Source organism: Elephas maximus, chromosome 10 (genome assembly GCF_024166365.1).
Source record: "Elephas maximus indicus isolate mEleMax1 chromosome 10, mEleMax1 primary haplotype, whole genome shotgun sequence".
Lineage (NCBI taxonomy): Eukaryota > Metazoa > Chordata > Mammalia > Proboscidea > Elephantidae > Elephas > Elephas maximus.
The window spans coordinates 26,214,104-26,230,224 of NC_064828.1; the positions used below are offsets into that span (position 1 = coordinate 26,214,104).

At 36.5% G+C, this 16,121-nt stretch overlaps 1 protein-coding gene across 1 annotated transcript; it reads left to right on the plus strand.

Annotated features, from left to right (window-relative positions):
* The first annotated feature begins 15,034 nt into the window (after positions 1-15,034).
* Positions 15,035-15,895, plus strand: LOC126084474 (olfactory receptor 11G2-like). Its single transcript, XM_049899074.1, has one exon. It carries the CDS (start codon positions 15,035-15,037, stop codon positions 15,893-15,895), a length of 861 nt encoding a protein of 286 aa, XP_049755031.1.
* The last annotated feature ends 226 nt before the right edge of the window (positions 15,896-16,121 follow it).

Below are 16,121 nucleotides of genomic sequence, written 5' to 3' on the forward strand. Positions count from 1 at the left end.
AGGGTCCAGTTTTTCCTGATCATGTCAAGACTTTGAGCATCTTTTCATGTGTCTGGTGGCCATCTGAATGTCCTGTTTGGTGAAATGTCTATTCAAGTCCTTTATCCATTTTATGAATAGGCTGTCTTTTTGTTGTTAAGTTGCTGAAGTTTTATATATATTTTGGTTATTAGGTTCTTAGTTGATATATGGTTTCCAAAGATATTCTCCCAGTCAGTATTTTGTCTTTTCACCTTTTTGGTAAAATCTTTTGATAAACAAAATTTTTAATTTTTATGAGGTCCCATTTATATATTTTATCTTTTACTGTTTGTGCTTTTCTTCTTATATTAGATAATCCATTGGAATGACAGTGTTGTCCCCACATTTTCTTCTAGGAATTTTATGGTTTTTGTTTGCACATAAAAGTTACCTATTATATGAAAACAAGTAAATGTTTAGTGGTGCCATTATAGTCTGTGTCATTCCTAAAAGGGAGTAAGAAAGGTCACTCTCTTAGGGAGTAGACAAGGTCATGCTTGGGCTAAGCTTTGAGACATGAATCAGGGATGATGGGAAGGGCAAAGCTAACATAAGAATCAACAAAGGCAAAAGAGCATCCACATTTGGCAATCCGCAATCAGTGGGAGGCTTGTCCACTATGCTGTTTTAAAATAATTTCATCTCTAGAAATATGGTTTCCACTGAGAGACATTACAGTGTTATGCTTGTGAGCATGGCCCCTAACACCAGACTGCCTGAGACCAGTTATATGAAATACAACAAACAATTTGTTTGTGTATGTATATATGCATACACATACATATTTATGTATATGTTATTTTTCCTATGAAGGGTTAGATGTGTGTTCAGAATATTAGTTATGAACCAATTTTAATTTGGAGGATAGGGTCTGTCACCCCAATTATTTCCAGATTTTGCTGCTGAAATCTCCTATGAAGCAGCACATGAACACCAGACTGAATTTCCTTACTGCGGACCTTCCTTCAGTTCCTGAAGCAAGATCTCTCCCCACGTCACTCAGAGAGCAGAAATAGAAACAAAGAACAAACGTTCTGAAAAACTGTCAAGCCGAGATTTTTTATTTAAAAATTTTAAGACATTTTTTGTTTTGATGAGAAAAAATAACATGTTTATCACAGTAAATTAGCAAAACACATCAGGAAGCAGAGCAAAAACATCCATAATTTCACTACCCAGAGATTGCAACTGTGGAGTTTTGATGTTCTTCCTTCCTACACTTTTCTAATTGCAATATAATTTTGGGAAACAATTCTATATTTCTTTTCTACTTTCAAAAGACAATTACACTTAACATTATGTATTTCCAAATCATCAAATATGCTTGAAAACTTGATTTTTAATGACAGCGAAATATTCTATACTCTGGATGTACCATAGCTCACTTATTGGACACTTGAATTGATATTATTCTGATGTGGTCATTACTGTATTGTTTTCATGAAATTTTTGATTAGCTCCTGGGTGATGCAAGGAGTTTGTAATCTGCTACTAACCAAAAGGTTGGTGGTTCAAACCCACCCAGCAACACCACAGGAGAAAGGCCTGCTGCTCTGCTTCCATATAGATTAACTCCAAGAAAACCCTATGGAGCAGATCTACTCTGTAACACATGGGTCACCATGAATTGAAATCAACTTGATGGCAATGGATTAATTTTGCAGCACCGTGTACATTGGGTTTACTGATAACTCTCTGCTACTCCTGCAATTTAAATCAGTATATTCTTTTCTATAATTGCAGGAAACAATTGGCTCTTTAAAATTTCCCATGGAGGCTTTCTGACTGTCATAGGGTTCTGAATTAATAATCAGTGGATTTGTGCCTGTTATATCTTTTTCAAGGCATCAAAGGTAGTATAAAAAATCAGACATCTCCAGTCTTTTTAAATATCATCACCCTCCTACTGTTCATCACATAAGCCAGTGCCACCACATAAACAAATGATTCCCTTTCTACTTCCATTTCATCTAAATACCACAGTGAATGCCTTGGTAATTATGATGCAACTGCCTGTCATGTGTTATCACCACTTCACTTACTACCAACAATGTGGTCCTTAACTGTCAGTCATCCAAACTCATCATTTCATTCTGAGAGTCTACTTTCTAAGGCCATTTTTAGTATAAATTATCTTACCCAGAGTTTCCTCAGAAAGTGGGACCTGAAGCAAAGGCTAGCATGGAGGTGGTTCATTTTGGAAAGTTGTCCCCAAAAATAAGAGTGTGGAACTAAGAATAAAGAAAACAGAAGAAAAGAAAGCTAATCCCAGAATGCATTATTGAACTAGCCAATACTATGAGCAACAGGGGCCCTCTATTTCTCAGTTGAAGCCCTTGCAGAGTCTTCAGAAAAGAAGGGGCAGGAGACTCATTTCACCAAGCCAAGGGAGAGTGTGTAACATCTGTAGGCCCAGAGAGTTCAGAAGAATCCTGGGATTCAAGGTTTAAGTGTATCTATTCAGATGTTCCCATCCCAGGCTCAGGGTCCAATTTTTCCTGATCACATCAAGATTTGATGTACAAAATTTGTTAAGACTGAAAATTCTTTTAATTCTTTTGAATTTTAATTCTTTGTAGTTCTATTGAATTTTGTTGAACTCCACTTCTCTAACATACATCCTAGAGAACAATCTATCCTCTGGCTACAGAAGATAAAAGTTTCTTTAAATTCAGCCCAAAGTGCCTCCTGACTTTTATACCTTATATACATTGGTAATTAATTAACTTGAGCTTGTCATTTTCACCCTTCAATGCATCCATGGAGCCCAGCAACAAAAAACCAACTCCACAGTCCTTGTAATTACCATTTCTTCCATATCTCTGAAAGCCAAAGACACTGAACAAACTAATGTGTCCCCTTCCACCTAAATTCCAAGCGAAAATCTAGTGCCACAATGCCTCAGGATGCCAGAGTCTATCAACACTTCACTCATTATTACTGATGGGGTCTTTACTGCCATCTGGCCAGTAAAGGATACAGTTCTAGAATCCCATACTTAGAATCTGCTCCTTTGGACCATTTCTGGCACCAACTGTCTTAGATCAGGTTCCCCAGAAGCATACCCTGAGAGAATACATGAATAAGTGCTTTATTAAGGAAATATTGCCAGAAAATTGGTAAGGGAACAGGATGGGGAAAGGTAAGAAGTTAAACAAGAATGTGATTTCAGGTAAAGTCCCAGCCTCAGCTAGATCCCTTAAAGATACTTTGAAATGTAAATTATGTCCTAGAGTTTCTCCCAGCTTGAGTCAAGGCTCCTAGATGGTCACTCAAGCCCCAGGACCAGTAATTATTGGCAAAGGTTCAACCCAGGCACTTCAGGATCTCTGCTCATACAGGCCAAGACTCTCTAGTGGTCCAAAGGCAATCCTCAGAAGAAAGTCACACTTGTGAGCTATGAGAACTAAAAGCATGCAGAAGACAGGGAAGGACATCCATAAGAGGTAAAAAGGACCCAAGAGAATCTGGGGTAGACCACTGACAATATTTACTATACCCTCTTTCCTTGTTTTACTCTTCCCAGTCCAACACTGCAGTTCTTATAATCATTCCTTACATGAGTAGCCTGTAAACAAGTTTTTGTCTTAGGTTCTCCTTTTTAAGGAAGCCCGGGTTAAGACACATATTTCCAATGTGCTGAGTGGGAATCATTATCAACCTAGGATTCTGTATCCAGAAAAAACATCTTGAAAAATTAAAGTAAAATAATGACTTTTCAGACAAACACTGAGAGAATCCATCACGTGAAAATCCACCTGAAAAAGGATATTCTTCAGACAGAAGGAAATGATCCCAGATAGAAGTTCAAAAATGTAGGAAAAAATGGAAAGGATAAGTGAGTAAGAATAGTGAAAGAAATACTGACTGTATAATAGAATAAAAATAATATTTGTATAATTTGAATTATATAACAAATGATAATCCACTCAAATAACAGCAAATAGATGAAGAGAGAGGGAAATTAAGCTAAACAGTTTTAAGGTCCTTGCATTGTTGAGGGGGAAGTTAAATACTAAATTTATATAATGATAAGTCAAGAATGAATATTATAATCTCCAGGGTAAATTTTAAAAGAATAGTAAGAGAACAGATAAATAAAAAGCTAATAGCATTATTATAACACAGAATTATTCAATTCTGTAAATTGAATAATACAAAAATATTAATTAATACAAAAGAAGATCAAAAAAGAGAGAAAACAGTACTTAGCGTAGTGAGTATACAGAAAAAAAAATACAGAAAGCAAATAATAATATGGAACACTTCAAACAAAAGATGTCAGTACTTAACATTAAATTCAAATACTCTAATGCTTTAAGTAAAAAAAAAAAAAAAAAAGATTATCAGACCCAGAAACAAACACTGCTCTTACAAGAAACACATTGTAATTATTAGGATGGAATACAAAGTTGAAAGTGAAAGAATGGAAAAACATATACCATACAAATTCTAATATAAAGAAAGCTGGTGTTCCTATATGGATATCAGTAAAATATACTTTACAGCAAAAAGCATTTCTAAAGATGAAGACTAACATTTCACCATGATAAAAGTTTCATCAGTAAGGTATAATAATTCTTATTTTCATCACTAAATAACATAGGCTCAATTACTGTCAGAAAAGGAGAAATAATCAGGTCTACAATATTCAGGGGAGATTTTAATATACTTCTCTCAGTTACAAATAAAACAGAAAATCAACATGAATACAGGAGATCTGAACAACATGATTAACTAATTTAACCTTATCGACATATAGAGAATAAAAATTTTAGTTTACTCACCAACAAATGTAGAATGGGTTATTTTCAATAATCAGAGAGCATTTCTTTAATTGATCATATGCTGATACATAAAACAAGTCTCAACAAATTGTAAAGGATGGAAAATATCTGGAGTATATTCTCTTGACTGAGTAAAATTAAACTAGAAATAACAAAAATACACTGGCATTTTCCTATGTATACATGGAAATGAAGAAATTACTCCTAAATAACCATTGGTAAAAGAAATCCTAGTGGAAATTATTAAATATTTTTGCAATTATTAATATTGAAAATATGACATATCAAAACTTGTGAATATTTACCTAATGACTCTCAGCCCCACACTCATTCTTCTATGCACTGCTCCATGAAGCTGGAGCTGGGACTTGGCAAACTACATTTTATAGAAAAAAAAAAAAAAATTTTTTTTTTTTTTGCCAGCTAGCTTCCTGTGAGTTTCTGCCAATAGAGGGCATTAGAGGGAGAATGAAAGGTAGGAGGAGAAAGAAAATTCTCTCTTTTTTTTTCCTTTTGGCTTGGTTTGATTTGTTTTTTTCTCCTATTTATTTTCCCTATTTCGGAATCGACTCGACAGCAGTGGTTTTTTTTTTATTCTTATTATTTCAGTTAGCATTGCTCCACCAGCAGTTTGCCCCAGTTGGCTCCATCCCTAGCTTCCTTTAGCACTCTCAAAAGTGGCCTCATCATATCCCCTCAGAGATAACAGCAGCAACCAAGTGACCACTCCTCAGAGATCTGCCCACCAACTCCATGGAAAATGTCTTCTGAGATTCTAAGTTTTGGTAGCACCTTCCTACTGTTTCCCCAGGCCTAAGAAGTTGTAGCTTCACCCTGAAGCTATAATTTGAGGCCTCTTGCATGTTCCCTTTTTGCCTTTTTTTCTCCATTCCCTGGAAATTAATTCCCTACATGAAATAGAACACTCGAACAAAATTATAAACTTAGTAGACATCACGGGCATATATAGAACACTCTAGCCAAAAACAGTGGATTACATATTCTCCTCAAGTGCACAGGGAACATACTCTATGACAGACCATATTCTAGGTCACAAAACAAGTCTCAATAAATTTAAAAGAATTCAAATCATGCAAAGTATCCTCTCTAATCAAGATAGACTGAAGCTAAAAATTAAAACAGAATAAAAGCTGGAAAATTCACAAATGTGTGGAAATTAAACAACACAATCTTAAACAGCCAATATTCCAAAGAAGAAATCACAAGGGAAATTAGAAAATGCTTTGGGAGGAATGAAAAAGAAAACACTACATACCTAAACTGATGGAATACAGTGAAAATAGTGCTCAGAGGAAAACATGGAACTGTAAACGCCTCCATTAAAAAGAAGAAAGATCTCAAATCAATAACCTAACCTTCAACTTTAAGGAACTAGAAAAAGAAGAGCAAACTAAACCCACAACTAGCAGAAGGAAGGAAATAAAAAATATTAGAGCAGAAATAAATGAATTATAAGATAGAAAACAGTAGATTCAAGAAAACCAAGAGTTAGTTCTTTGAAAAGATCAATAAAATTGGCAAATCCTTAGCTGGACTAAAGGAAAAAAACCTCAAATTACTAAATTCAGAAATGAAAGTGGTCCATTACTATGAACTTTGCAGGAAATGGATGATAGAGAATACTATGAGTAATTGCACACCAAAAAATTTGATAACGTAGATGAAATGGATGAATTTCTACAAACACACAAGTTATCAAAACTTGAGAAGAAATATAGAATTTGAACAGACCTAGAGTCCTGGTGGTGCAGTGGTTTAAGTGCTGGCTGCTAACCAAAAGCCCAGCGATTCAAACCAACCAGCCGCTCAGCGGGACAAAGATATGGCAGCCTGCTTTCATAAGGATTTATAGCCTTGGAAATCCTATAGGGCAGATGGCGGCTCTACTCTGTACTTACAGGGTCGCTATGAATCAGAATCAACTCAGTGACAATGGGTCTGGTTTGGTGTAATGAGTAAAAGGAGCCCTGGTGGCCAGTGGCTAAGTGCTCAGCTGGTAACCAAAAGGTCTCTGGTTTGCAACTTACTCTCCTTGGGAGAAAGATGTGGCAGTCTGCTTCCCTAAATGTTACAAAAAAAATCCCTAAATGTTACAGCCTTGGAAACCCTACTGTATCCAGTAAGGTTGCTATGAGTCAGAATCAACTCAAGGGCAATGGGTTTGGTTGTTCTGTTTTGTTTTGTTTTCATAATGAGTAAAGAGATTGAATCAGTAATCAAAAACCCCCCAACAAAGAAAAGCCCACAACCAGGTAGTTTCACTGGTGAATCCTACAAACACTTATTAGAAAAAATAAACCAGTTCTTTCAAAATCTTCCCAATATCGAAAACTCTTCACAGTATGACATGTTCTCATTCTGTAAGACCAAAATTACCCTGTTATCAAAGTCAGACAAAAATACCACAAGAAAAGAAAACTACAGACCAATACTCCTTATGAATATAGATGCAAAAATCCTCAACAAAGTACTAGAAAATCAAATACAACAACATGTTAAAAGAACTATATAACATGGCCAAGTGAGATTTATCCAAGAAATGCAAGAGTATTTCAACATATAAAAATTAATGTAATAGGCATTATTAGGATGAACGGAAAAAAGCTCACATTTATTACCTCAGTTGAAGAAGAAAAAGCATTTGACAAAATCCAGTATGCTTTCAAGAAACTGGACCTTTCTTAAAATAAAAGTCAAAGTCTTTACAATGCCTTAACCACTGCCAACTCACTGTCGTTTAGTGGATTCCCGCTCATAGTGACCCCATGGGCTTTCCAAGGCTGTAAATCTCTGCAGAAGCAAACTGCCAAATCTTCCTCTCATGGAGCCACTGGTGGTTTCAAACTGCCAATGCCCTGCAAAGCCCTATATGATCTGCCCTCACCTGTTACCTCTCTGACATCATCTCCTACTACTTTGCCCATTGCTTACACTCTATAACCACAGTGACCTGCTTGCTGTTACTCCAATGTGTTATGCTTTTTTTCTGCCTCTGGTTCCTAGTAAAGACGATTTCTTTGCCCTGGAATACTACTCTCCCAAATATGCACATACATTGGTATATAACTTCTTCTAGACATGGTTTAAATGCCACTTTCTCTGTAATGTTTTCCTTATCACCTATTTAAAATTATAATCCCCATACCAACATTCCCTTCCGACTCCATGCTTTATTTTTCTTCATATTATTTTCTAATATACTATGAAATTATCCTATTTGTTTAGATTGTTTTCTTCCCCCTCAAACAGAATGTAGAAAGAGCAAAAGTAGGGGGTTTTTAGGTTGTTTTCTACAATATTCCTAGGATCTGGTATAATGAATGGCACGTGGTTGGTAGTCAATAAATATTTATGGCATAATGAGACCAGAAGAGCTAGGTGGTATCTGGCCACCATTACTGAACATTTGGAGCAAAGATTCTATAGAAGAATCCTGGCCAAAAGAGGCAAATGCAGAACAGAATTTCAAACTTTCAAAGGCTCCAGACTTCCTGGAGCCATGAGGCTGATGAATCTCTTAAACTAAACCTTAAACCAAAAATATCCCCTAAAGTTTTCTTAAAACCAAGCACTGCTTTAGCTTCACTAGTAAAAATGCCTGCCTTGAGCATTATGCTTTTTTAAGAATGATCTGTAGGAGACGGAAGTGACAACAGCAATTTGAAAGATTAGATAGGAAGCTTAGGGGCAGTGAATTTATGTTAATAAGGGAGAAACAACTCAGAAAAGGAGGGTAAAAATGGTTGTACAACTCGAAGAATGTAATCAGTGTTACTAAATAGTAACACTGATGAATTGATGTATGTTTTCCTTTGTATGTTCTCAACAAAAACAAAATAAATAAAATAAAATAAAACATATTTATGGCATAGCTGAATGTCAATCAAATTTCTTGAGCAGTCATTTTTCTGTGATACATTTAAATGCAACTCAAATATTTCTAACAAATATTACATGTACAGGGAGTTGATAGGCAAAGAAGATTTTGTCCTTTTCCAAATTGGAATGGGGGCCTAAACGTTGTAGTTAGGTGCTGTAGAGTTGGTTCCAACTCACAGAAACCCTATGTACAAGAGAATAAAACACTGCCCTGTCTTGCACCATCCTCACAATCGTAGTTATTCTTTTTAAACCCATTCTTATAGCTTCTGTGTCAATCCATCTCATCCAGAGTCTTCCTTTTTTTCCACTGGCCCTCTACTTTACCAAGCGTGATGTCCTCCAGGGACTGATCCCTCCTGACAACATGTCCAAAGTATGTAAGACACAGTCTCGCCATCCTTGCTTCTAAGGAGCATTCTGGTTGTACTTCTTCCAAGACAAATTTGTTCGTTCTTTTGGCAGTCCATGGTATATTCAATATTCTTCTCTACCACCGCAATTCAAATGTCTTAATTCTTATTCAGTCTTCCTTTTTCACTGTCCAGTTTTCCCATGTATGTGAGGAGACAGAAAACGCCATGGCTTGGGTCAGGTGCATCTTAGTCTTCAAGGTGACATCTTTGCTTTTCAACACTTGAAAGACGTCTTTTGCAGTGGATTTGCCCAACTCAATAGGTTGTTTGATTCCTTGACTGATGCTTCCACGGGTGTTGACTGTGGATCCAAGTAAAACGAAGTCCTTGACAAATTCAATATTTTCTCCATTTATCATGGTGTTGCTTATTGGTCCAGTTGTGAGAAATTGTGTTTTCTTTGTGTTGAGGTATAATCCATACTGAAGGCTGTGGTCTTTGATCTTCATCAGTTACTGCTTCAATTCCTCTTCACTGTCAGCAAGCAAGGTTGTGTCATCTGTTCTTCTTCATATGGTCCAGCTTCTCCAATTATTTGCTCAGCATGCATGTTGAATAGGTGTAGTGAAAGGATACAACCCTGACACACACCTTTCTTGACATTAAACCATGCAGTGTCCCCTTTTTCTTTTTGAATGACTGCCTCTTGATCTATGTACAGGTTCCTTATGAGCACAATTAAGTGCTCTGAAATTCCAGTTCTTCCCAACATTATCCATAATTTATGATCCACTCAGTCAAAAGCTTTTGCACAGTCAATAAAACGCAGGTAAACATCTTTCTGATATTCCCTGCTTTTATCCAAGATCCATCTGACATCAGCAATAATATCCCTGGTTCCATGTCCTCTTCTGAATCCAGCTTGAATTTCTGGCAGTTCCCTGTGGATATACTGCTGCAGCCAATTTTGAAAGATCTTCAGCAAAATTTTAATTTCATGTGATATTAATGATATTGTTCAATAATTTCCGCTTTCGGTTGGATCACCTTTCTTGGAATAGGCACAAATATGTACATCTTCCAGTCAGTTGGGCCAGGTAACTGTCTTCTAAATTTTTTGGCATAGAAAAGTAAGCATTTCCAGAGCTGTATCCATTTGTTGGAACATCTCACTTGGTATGCCATCAATTCCTGGAGGCTTGTTTTTCACCAGTGCCTTCAGTGCAACATGGACTTCTTCCTTCAGTGCCATCAGTTCCTGATTATATGTTACCTTGTGAAATGGTAAAAAAAACAAAAAACAAAAAAACAAGATTCCCCCAAAGGACCTGGGCAATTGAGTGAATTCATCCTTTAAAAATATTCAACAGGAGTACAGAGTCTCTGTTTGGGATGATGAAAAAGTTTTGGAAGTAGTGGTTGAACATTGACCGATTCTTTTTGGTGTAGTGACCCTGTGTATTCTTCCATCTTCTTTTGATGCTTCCCGATTCATTTAAACATTTTCCCCATAGATTCCTTTGGTATTGCAACTCGAGGCTTGAATTTTTAATTCGTTCTTTCAGCTTGAGAAATGCAGAGCATGCTCTTTCTTTTTGGTTTTCTGTCTCCAGGACTTTGCACGTTATCACAATACTTTACTTTGCCTTCTTGAGCCATCCTTTGAAAAATCTTCTGTTCAGCTCTTTTACTTAATCTTTTTTTCCTTTTGCTTTAGTTACTTGATGTTTAAGAGCAAGTTTCAGGGTCTCTTATGACATCATTCTGGTCTTTTCTTTCTTTCCTGTCTTTTTAGTGACCTCTTGCTTTCTTCATGTATGATGTCCTGGATGTCATTCCACAACTCCTCTGGTTTTTGGTCATTAGTATTGAATGCGTCAAATCTATTCTTGAGATGGTCTCTAAATTCAGGTGGGATATACTCAAGGTCTTACTTTGGCTCTTGTGATCTTATCCTAATTTTCCTCAGTTTCAGCTCGAACTTGGGTATGAGCAATTGATGGTCTGTTCCACAGTTCCTCCCCCCTTTGTTCTAACTGATGATATTGAGCCTTTCCAATGTCTCTTTCCACAGATGTAGTCATTTGATTCCTGTGTATTCCATCTGGCAAGGCCCACGTGTATAGCCACCGTTTATGTTGGTGAAAAATGTATCTGCAATGAAGAAGCCTTTTTCTTGCAAGATTCTACTGTGCAATCTCTGGCATTATTGCATTCATTGTCAAAAAGACCATTTCAAGATCTATCCTGAAGTACAACTGAGTTGTACTTGAAATGGTCTTTTTGACAATGAATGCAATGCCATTCCTCTTCAAGTTGTCATTCCCAGCACAGCAAGCTGCATGATAGTGTGATTCGAAATGGCAAATACCAGTCAATTTCAGTTCACTAACGCCTAGGATATTGATGTTTATGCCTTCCATTTCATTTTTGACGATTTCCAATTTTCCTAGATTCATACTTCGTACAGTTCATGTTTCAATTATTAATGGATGTTTGCAGCTGTTTCTTCTCATTTTGAGTCAGGCCACATCAGCAAATGAAGGTGCCACAAGCTTGGCTCCACCCATGTCATTATGGTCAACTCTAGTATGAGGAGTCAGCTCTTCCCCAGTCATCTTTTGAGTGCCTTCCAACCTGAGGGGCTCTTCTTCCGGCACTATATCCAAATAGTGCTCTGCTGCTATTCCTAAGGTTTTCACTGGCTAATTCTTTTCAGAAGTAGGCCCCTGGGTCTTTCTTCCTAGCCTGTTTTAGTCTGCCTCATGGTAGAGATTCCTATTGTATCTCGTACAACAACTCCTATTACTGCTTAATTATTCCCCAGGAAACTGCAACATTGCCTGGATATTAGAGAGGAAGGGAAGGAAGAATCTACTTCCACAGCTACACTATCCTTTGGGGAACAGCAAGACTTGGAGTTTGATTGTAAGTGAAAACTCAAAAAGAGTCTTCCTTGTTGAATAAGCACTATCAAATCCTGAGAGATAGCCTCAAATCCCAAAAGGCCACAATGCAAGGAAATAGGATTATATAATATCTTCATCTGGTCTTTCATCTTGACCATAAATGTGAGCTTTGAGGTTAGGAGGAAAATGTCCTTTAGGGTTCACTTTCTGCAACTTATAAGATTCAAACTGAATCATCCAATTTTTCGAGGGTCCCTCACATGGCTTTTGCTCCAGGGAGCAATATTTTATCTCCCCTCTCTGACCTTCTTCTCAGCATTCATTCAAGGAGTGAATGGAAACCATATAACATGTGAGCCATAACTACTCATTTTTTTTTTATTTTAAATGATTTAATAAAAAATGTGTTTTCTTCTTGTCTTTGAAAAACTAGATATATCTTTGTTTGATTCAATTGAAGCACTGGCAATAATAATAATAATAATAAAACCTTGAAATGTGAATTTTCCTTATTTCCCTGAGTCTGGAAGACATTTTTCATATGATTTTCATCACTTTACAGGATATATTTACAAAGTGGCTTAGGATTTCAAGTGAATATATATATTAACTGATAAATTGCTAGAGAAAGACTTATTTTGATGATATTTGTTGCTTGATGAGTAGAGGAAAAATGGAGATGTCTCTTTCCAGAAATGTCTTTTCTCTCAAGCCCATATTTTGCTTTTGGTTTCTTTAATGTGGTCTAGTTTTGTGAATTAATTCCTCTCTAAAATACAAAAACATTCAGCATGTGTGAATTTTGTTGTTGTTGTTGCACACATAGAATTTACTCTAAACTATGACATTGAACAATTACTATCCCCAGGAAGTAATCAGGACCACGAAGGGTGAGTATTGATAATGACTTAAAACAAATCCATTGTCAGTGAGCTCTAAGTAAAATAAATTAAGTGAAATGGCTGAGAGTAGGGTCTGGTGTTAATAGGACAAAGGACTATCTAAAGGACAATAAGATAATTCACTGAAGTATAAAAATATATTTCAAACAAAATGTAAAAATAAAAATAAAAATAAAAAAGATTCCCCCAAAGGACCTGGGCAATTGAGTGAATTCATCCTTTAAAAATATTCAGCAGGAGTACAGGGTCTCTGTTCCGGATGATGAAAAAGTTTTGGAAGCAGTGGTAACAATTGTACAATATTGTGAATGTAATTCATGCCACTGAAATGTACACTCAAAATTATTGAAACGAAAAATTTACATTACACATATTTTACCATAATAAAAAAAATCTTAAGCTGAATGGACTGAGTTTTAGACAATCCATAGACCCAAGGATTTTCCTGGGCTTTTTGCTTCATCTATCTATAAACACTAGTCCTTCCATATTAGGTAACTTCTCAATAAACCTCAGAGTAGTAAAAGAGTCAACCATGTATGTGGTATAATCTGTGGAATCCTGATGTTATCACCCTGTACGGAAATATGTCATGGGCTCCCCTGACTCAAGGTCTTAGATTGCCACCTTAAAAAGGCTTCCTTAAATATTCCTCATAAAATGCAAAAATAGTGTCACACATAGAAAATAAATCAATCATAAAATGCAAAAATAGTGTCACACATAGAAAATAAATCAAACTTCAGCAAAATGTATTGAAGGTTTACTGTTGATCCCAGGATTATAAACTCTATGAGGACAGGATCTGTCATACTCACACCAATTTCTCCAGCACTTAAAAGACCCATGGACACACTAAAGAACTTCAATAAATACTTCTGAATGAATTACTCTGCCTAATGTAATAGATCAGAGAGAAAGCCCGAGGAAACAGAATTGAGTTTTGACTGCATAACAACTACCTGGAGTGGAAGTAGCAGGGGGAGAGAAGTGAGAAGTTCCATATTTCAGGTTGTACAGCTAGGAATTACATAGATGCGACATCATAGTAATATATTAAAAAAAAACCCGAAAGTCTGTGGAAAAGGGAGAAAAAAAGGAAAGTGTGGGAAAGGGCAGTGAATAAAAGAATATGGAAATTCTCACAGAAATCTAAAACCTATTTACCTTTCAATTTTTCTTGCAGCCTACTTGGACATGGCTACCAAGTACAGGCACATTAAATTTAGCCACAGTCACTCAAACCAGCTGCCATCACTAATGTCAAACACTTTGATGGCCATATCTGTTTCACATATTCACTTGGGGGTATATCAAAATGCTTAACAGGTGCAATTTAGAGGCCAAAGTTTAGGGCTCTTCTTCACAATGTATTGTGCATTCAGCCACCTAAAATAAAGGGAGCATTTTTTTTTTAATACCAAAAACACATTGATCATGAATACATGGAGGAGTTTAAAAGACCATCTACCCTGAAATGAGAGAGATTCTTTTTATTCTCTCTTTAAAACACTATGAGTATGCTGGAGGATGTGAGAGTAAAAGTAAGTATTAATTTGAGTCTTGATATTAAATTGTGCACTGCATTGAAATAGTCTTTTAAAATATCTTGATTTAAGTTTTTTTTTTTTTCCCCCAGATCATAATGATTTTAATAGTGATATAAGGAGGTTTTCATAGTACCATAGAAGAACTTTACGTATACGGAAATTTATGCACAATACCCTGTACTATCAGCAGTGCAGGTAGACAGATGAAAAATAGACTAATTGAGCTTAGATAACTTGTCAAGATCACAAAAGTGTGCACTCCTAGGGTCTAGTCTAGTGTTCTTACCCAGGCAAATATTTGTTCTCAGTTGATGTTTTCCCTCCTTTCTATTATTGGGTCCTATTAAAATGAGATTATGTGTTCAGGGAATGATCATGAAAACCAGTTTTTGTGACATAAGCAAACATCTATCTGTTGCTTAAACAAAAGTCTAAAAAAGGATAAAGAATTTTGGTGTTTCCAGGAAGAATCAGCATTCTCCTTTAGAGTTTAATAGCTGGTGTTATTTTCCTGTCTTTCAGACTAATGAATACATCTTCCAGACTAATGAATACACCACCAGCTCCGTTAGCTACTTTATCCTCCTGGGCTTTCCCTCAAGCCCAGAAATGCAGCTCCTCTACTTCGGGCTCTTCTCAGTAACCTACACGCTGACCTTGATGGGGAATGCAGCTATTGTCTGTGCTGTGTGCTGGGACCTGCGCCTTCACACTCCTATGTACATATTCCTGGGGAATTTCTCTTGTCTAGAAATATGTTATGTTACCACAACCATCCCTAACATGTTGGCCAACTTCCTCTCCATAAGCAAGTCCATCTCCTTTGTGAGTTGTTTTGTACAATTCTACTTTTTCTTCTCTTTTGGATGTGATGAGGGCTTCTACCTTTGCATCATGGCCTTTGACAGGTACCTTGCCATCTGCCATCCTCTACATTATCCACGCATCATGACTAAAGAGCTGTGCACTGGCCTGGCCATCTTTGGATGGTCTTGTGGGTTTATCCTCTTCCTAACCCCAGTTGTTGTCATTTCACAATTGCCCTACTGTGGCCCAAATATCATCGACCATTTTGTGTGTGATCCTGTCCCATTGATGATGCTGTCCTGTTCTGAAGACACCACCACACAGCTCATTTACTCTGTTTTCAATGCTATCTTCATGATTGGCACTTTTCTCTTTGTCCTTTGTTCCTATGCTCTGGTGATTCTGGTTGTGCTACGGATACCCTCAGCAGCGAGCAAACGCAAGGCTTTCTCCACTTGTGCTTCTCATCTGGCTGTGGTGGTTCTGTTTTTTGGCTCTGTTATGGTGATGTATGTGAACCCAGGATCAGAACATCCAATGAAAATGCAAAAAATTGTTACCTTGTTTTATTCTGTGATAACACCTCTATGCAATCCTCTAATATACAGCCTCAGAAACAAGGAGATGATGGCTGCTCTGAGGAAAATCTTCAGGATTGAATGAACTGTTCATAAAATATAAACGTAAATGAAATTCCATCTCTCAAATGCAATTTACCTTAATAAAACATAAGTGATGTATTTGTCTGCAAAATTCATTAAGTTTTATTAAGAAATTTATGAGGACCCAAAATCATCTTAAGCACCACTCAAGACTCCTTTGTTTTAATTGTACTTTAGATGAAGGTATATGGAGAAAATTAGTTTCTCATTGAATAATTAACACACAT

Coding starts and splice junctions, on each gene's coding strand:
- LOC126084474 (XM_049899074.1), top strand. CDS start 15,035: ATGCAGCTCCTCTACTTCGGGCTCTTCTCAGTAACCTACACGCTGACC.